The sequence below is a fragment of the Micropterus dolomieu genome, linkage group LG18 (assembly GCF_021292245.1).
Source record: "Micropterus dolomieu isolate WLL.071019.BEF.003 ecotype Adirondacks linkage group LG18, ASM2129224v1, whole genome shotgun sequence".
In the NCBI taxonomy this organism is placed as follows: domain Eukaryota; kingdom Metazoa; phylum Chordata; class Actinopteri; order Centrarchiformes; family Centrarchidae; genus Micropterus; species Micropterus dolomieu.
The window spans coordinates 2,831,202-2,837,445 of NC_060167.1; the positions used below are offsets into that span (position 1 = coordinate 2,831,202).

General features: G+C 43.3%; 1 protein-coding gene across 1 annotated transcript in view; it reads left to right on the forward strand.

Annotated features, from left to right (window-relative positions):
* LOC123956482 (nuclear factor 7, brain-like) overlaps positions 1-6,244 on the forward strand; it is a 23,930-nt gene that overhangs the window by 17,050 nt on the left and 636 nt on the right. The window contains exon 2 of the mRNA XM_046028692.1: positions 1,275-2,693. Within this exon, the coding sequence (XP_045884648.1) occupies positions 1,288-2,691 (1,404 nt within the window). The 5' untranslated portion in view covers positions 1,275-1,287 and the 3' untranslated portion in view covers positions 2,692-2,693. The remainder of the gene's footprint in view (positions 1-1,274; positions 2,694-6,244) is intronic.

A 6,244-nucleotide genomic window follows, 5' to 3' on the forward strand; every position in this document is an offset into this window, starting at 1 on the left:
TGAATCCTCACTGTTGGTTTTCAGTGAGGGAGGTGGAGGCTCTTCCTCTTGGCTCAGATGTCTCCCGTGATCAGAGCTCTCTTCCAGTGGGGGTTGGGATGGCTCTCCTTCAAGGTTTCTGGTGTGTTGTGTTATGTCTTCTAATATAAAATATAGGCAGCATGAGAAACCTCCTCCCTTCTGAGGTGCATTTTCTTTGCACATTAAAATCCAAAAAGAAACGTCTCCTCATTAGCTAAAAAGGACTAGTTTGCATCACTAATTAGCTTTACTAACCTCAGCTCCTCCGTCCTTTCTTTTCCAAAACCACTTTTTCAAACTGAAAAATAATTGAATCAGTCTGTACAGGACAGAGCTGCAGGCTACGTCAGTTTAGTCTAAGTTTGTACCTGATGTTCTCAACATTGGACAAGTAGGCAGTAATAAAGTACAGCTTTCAGTTACTTTATAGTCTATAAATTGAACTAATGTTAAGTTACATAGCAGCTATGTAGCTGCTGTAGAAGCTTTTCTGCTCTAATGCTGCATACAGAGTGACTACTGGGTCTGCACCCATCAACCTAAACTCCATAATACAAACTTACGTTCCTTCTGGGCCGCTACGCTCCAACGAACGCCGCCTGGCTCTGCCATCCCTTCACACAAAGCAATCCCAGTCCCGGCTATTCTCATCTGAGACACCACGATGGTGGAACGAGCTACCACACGCCATCAGAGCAGGGCAGAACTCTCTGACTTCAAGAAGCTCTTGAAAACTCATCTCTTCCGAGAACACTTCCTCTTATAACACCTCTAACTCCTAACCTCTAACATGCACTTCCTGTGCTTTTCTTCTTCTATCCCCTACAATGATCTTGTATTGATTGCACTTTTTTCTTAACTCAAACTTCTTTCCTCAGGTATTTACCCCATTGATGTGATATGTGCTATGACTCCACACTAGTATTTATTGCTGCTCTTACTAGTATGTATTGTTAGTTGTAGATTTGTATTTGATGCTTCGTTGATGCTTGTATGTTGTTCCTCAATTGAACGTCGCTTTGGATAAAAGCGTCTGCCAAATGAGCAATTTTGAAATTATTTTGAACTGGACGTTGGCTATATATTATTGCTAACTTGATTGCGAAGCCCTACCATCCAAAAACGATGCCAAGGAGTCTTGACAATTTTACTGGGGCACAGCACATGGATATAGCGGCATGTACCCCAGTAAAAAGGGTCTAGCAATGCCTATGGCCATGACTGACTGTACTTTCTGTCTGCTGTGTTTTCAGCTTCAGAGACAAAATGGCTTCCAGATTAGCGGAGGAGCTCAGCTGTCCGGTCTGTCATGAGGTCTTCAGAGATCCTGTTGTTCTGTCATGCAGCCACAGCTTCTGTAAAGTCTGTCTGGATGACTACCGGAGAGAGAAACAAGCACTTGAGTGTCCAGTTTGTAAGAAAAGATCTTCAAGGTTAAAACTAACTTGTAACCTGGTGTTAAAGAACCTGTGTGAGGCCTTCTTACAGGAGAGAGATCAGAGAGCTTCAGAGGCTCTCTGCAGTCTGCACTCTGAGAAACTCAAACTCTTCTGTCTGGACCATCTGCAGCCAGTGTGTCACATCTGCAGAGATTCAGAAAAACACAGCAACCACAGATTCAGACCCATCGATGAAGCTGCACGACAACACAAGAAGGAACTTCAGGAAACTCTGGAGCCCTTAAAGGAGAAATTAAAGGAGAAGTTAAAGGTTTGTGAACAAGTTAAAGAGGAGTTTGATCAAACAGCAGAACACATGAAGGTCCAGGCCCGACACACAGAGAGGCAGATTAAGGAGCAGTTTAAGAAGCTTCACCAGTTTCTAGAGGAGGAAGAGGAGGCCAGAATGGCTGCACTGAGGGAGGAAGAGGAGCAGAAGAGTCAGATGATGAAGGAGAAGATGGAGGCTCTGAGCAGAGAGATAGCAGCTCTTTCAGACACAGTCAGAGCCACAGAGGAGGAGCTGAGAGCTGAAGACGTCTCATTCCTGCTCAACTACAAGGCTGCAGTGGAAAGAGTCCAGCAGCGCCTCCTGCTGGATGATCCACAGCTGCCCTCAGGAGCTCTGATAGACCAGGCCAAACACCTGGGCAACCTGGCCTTCAACATCTGGAACAAGATGAAGGACATGGTCTCCTACACTCCTCTCATTCTGGACCCAAACACTGCTGATCCATATCTCATCCTGTCTGAAGATCTGACCAGTGTGAGACGAGGAGAGAGACAGCAGCTTCCTGACAATCCAGAGAGGTTTGATGAACACTACTCTGTCCTGGGCTCTGAGGGCTTTAACTCAGGGACTCACAGCTGGGATGTTGAGGTTGGAGACAGTACAGACTGGTTACTGGGTGTGTCAGCAGAGTCTGTCCAGCGGAAGGGAGACAACATAGGGTCTGGATTATGGGGAATAGGGTTCTCTATATTTGAATACTCAGCAGTGTCACCATCAGCCCCAGCCACTGTTTTCAGTGTGCAGGAGAAGCCCCAGAGGATCAGAGTGAATCTGGACTGGAACAGAGGAAAGCTGTCGTTCTCTGATCCTGATACTAACACACACATACACACCTTCACACACACTTTCACTGAGAGGATGTTTCCATTGATTCGCACTTGGTATGAAATGAAGATCTCAGCAGTGAAGGTCTGTGTGACAGTGGAACAGAGCAGTTAGAGATAAAGAGGATGATTATATTCATGATGTTGTTGATTTCTTAAAGGGAAAAGTCTCTGAATTTAACCTGTTAAGCTGCACCTGTCCTCCTGCTGTCTCATTATTCCAAACATATCTTTATTTTCTTTCACTTGTTATTTTTTATTCTTTGTATTTTACTTTTCTTGTTATTTAGTTTGACAATCAGTTTCTCCTGTCAGCCTTTTCATATGTAAAATGATTTCACTGAGTTTCTTTATGTTTGTTTGGTGTAGCCGTTTCTTTTTTATCCACACTGTGTCGTTTTAAATAGTTGTTCATGTTTTATTATTTTGACTTGTGTGTGTGGAGCCATGAAGACCAGCAGCCACTTTTTGGAAGCTGATGAGGATTAAATAATTACATGTGTGAAATCTTTACAAAATATGAAATATAGGTTTTAAATGATCCAAAATATTTGTACAAACACATCAAAAATCACAGTTTGATGTGAGAAAGCCAAGATGATTCTGTCTGTCAAAGTGTGTGTTAACAGCTTATGATGGCTGATGGGAATGTCTTTAGTTCTGCGGGTATTTGGTCATAAACCAAAGTGTTGGACATGTGAACATGTTGACCTGATGATGGCGCTACATGGAAAGATTTTTCTTAAAATATCTCTTTTCATGTGTTTTTATTTCATAACTTTTCCGAATGACTCTTTTAGTTCATAATGTGTCTTTTCACAACAGCAGCGTTGTCACCAGTCACCTCAGATAACACTGAAAAACAGCATTATGAATGAAACATCCAAAAAAATCATGACTGATGGGAGCTGCCACTTTTCACATTAAGTGAGTAGCCTACTCAGCCTGAGTAATAGTCAAGGTATATTTTGAATGTAGTTACTGAACTTCCTCTAACTTTAACCCTAATGTAGCCGACTCCTGTTTACTCTGTGGTTTCAGGAGCAGGCCTATAAGCCTATGCACCCCCAGCCCTTCTGCATCCATGATCAGGAACATTCTGCTTTTCTGTGCTGATTTTCTGTCAATCTTTTTGATAGAAAGAAGCTGAATTTTCTTTGTTGCTGTTCACGTGTTGATGCTGAGGCCCAGAGTTATAAGCAAACGTTTCAATGGTTTACTGTTAGTATTTTTCATACCACACATTTCCTGAAGGCTGTTTCAGAGATTAGTCAAGCCACAGACTCCAGAACTTTTCAAAGTAAAAGCTCTCAGTTCAACGGGAAATAACGCATTGCCAGGTAAAGTTGGGAGGTTGTATCAAAGTGTAGCTCCCTATCTTACTATACAGTATATTATGTACATGTAGTTTAATTTGTCTGAGCATTTTCAATTTTACACCCTTTTATTTTATCCCACTTCTCAAGAACCAGATGAACGCAAACACAAAAAGCTCCACATTTAATACTCACACATAGTAGTTGTAATGCCTGCAGGACATCCACCACCTCACTGTCATCAATGTCGGCAAATTCAGTTAGCAAACCCATATCTGACAAATATAATACAGACAACTTTCACATTAATACACCGCAGATGATGAGAGCAAACATGTCCTAAATACTAAACTTTACCAGGAAAATATTTCCCAAATATATCTTGAACTCCATCTAAAATCAGACTCACAGAAACTCCCCGAATTACTGGGAGAACATTTATCTCCTCATGACACGAACTGAGAACAACCAGTGGAAAGTCAGACTGATATAGAAAATAAATCATTATTATTGTTTGTTAAGTGTTTCTTGGCAGGAGAAATATTACCGCATGTCGAAAAGAAACACATATTTTCAATGTAAGATATATTTGCTATATGTTTTTAGGTTTTTTTCTCTCATTTTGTAATTTATATTTTATTATTTATATGTGGCTTTGTGCTTTGGCAACATGTTTGAACTAAAATATTATGCCGATAAAGGTAACTGAATTTAACTGAATGAGCTGACCGAGAGAGTGAACAACACAACAGTCTGTATTTAGTAGCAGGGAAAACAGGCCTTCCCACAGAAATGACTGGGCCCCTGAAAAGGTCCAGTAAATGGGCCCTCCGGAAATCTGCTTTAGTCATGTCAACGCATGCTGTGCTCTCTCTGTCTCCTACATAAACACTTACATGGCATGCGGTGCCATGCGGTGAACATCATTAGTGCTGAACTGCATGGGCCCCCCTAGCAGCTGGGCCCCTGAATGCTTTCCCTTTTTTCCCCCCTCATGGGCGGGCGGCCCTGAGGGAAAATAGTAGGGCTGCAACTAATGATTATTTTTGTAGTCGATTAATCTGTCAATTATATTTTCAATTAGTCCATTAGTCACAATTATTTTCTGTCAACCCCTAACCAAACCATTTAACTAATTAAATATCTTTCAAGTGAATTACTGATCTCACACAGCCTAACTAGCTATCAGAATGAAAACTAGAATCAATGCCAGTGGAAAAATAGGGAAGAAGACAAGACAGGGTAGGCTACTCCTATAATTCACTGATTTACTATTGCATTTTAACGTGTTAGCTAACACAACTAAATCCACAAGAGCTCACAACCACAAACGTAAAGAACTACGGAGAGGCTGCTCCAAGATAACAGCCAGGTTTTCTCACCCAAAACAATAAGCTCACAGTCAAATAATTTATTGCCAAGTAGGTTTTAACATACAAGATTTTTGTCATGGTATATTGGTGCATAAATAAGATTTATATAAAATAAAAGCAAATTAAAAGTACTGTAACCACAACTGTAAACTAACAATGTCATGTCTATTTAAAATAATAAAGCAACAGTCCCCTTTCAAACTACTACTCTTGTTTATTTTTAAATTTTTCCAAAGTGCTTCTAAGTTTCACGAGCCGAGAATGTTTTTTACACCAAGAGCCAGATGTTGATTTACTAAAATTACAAACCATTTTGTAAAGACAGATGTACGGAAGTATCTTACAGTTCTGCTCTCTAAAAAAGGTCCGACCAACACCAGCTCCGTTGGTGGCCCAGCCGACTCCTGTTCCTAGTGCTCAGTCGGTGGTCAGACCGACTCCAGCTCCTCATGTCCGGTCCATGGTCCCCAGCCCAGCTGTCCAGTCGGTGGTCAGGCCAACTCCAGCTCCTCGTGTCCGGTCCTTGGCCTCCAGCCCAGCTGTCCAGTCGGTGGTCAGGCCAACTCCAGCTCCTCGTGTCCGGTCCTTGGCCTCCAGCCCAGCTGTCCAGTCGGTGGTCAGGCCGACTCCAGCTCCTCATGTCCGGTCCATGGTCTCCAGCCCAGCTGTCCAGTCCTTGGCCTCCAGCCCAGCTGTCCAGTCGGTGGTCAGGCTGACTCCAGCTCCTCGTGTCCGGTCCATGGCCTCAAACCCAGCTGTCCAGTCCGTGGCCTCCAGCCCAGCTGTCCAGTCGGTGGTCAGGCTGACTCCAGCTCCTCGTGTCCGGTCCATGGCCCCCAGCCCAGCTGTCCAGTCGGTGGTCAGGCCGACTCCAGCTCCTAGTGTCCGGTCCATGGTCCCCAGCCCAGCTGTCCAGTCGGTGGTGAGGCCGACTCCAGCTCCTCGTGTCCGGTCCATGGTCCCCAGCCCAGCTGTCCAG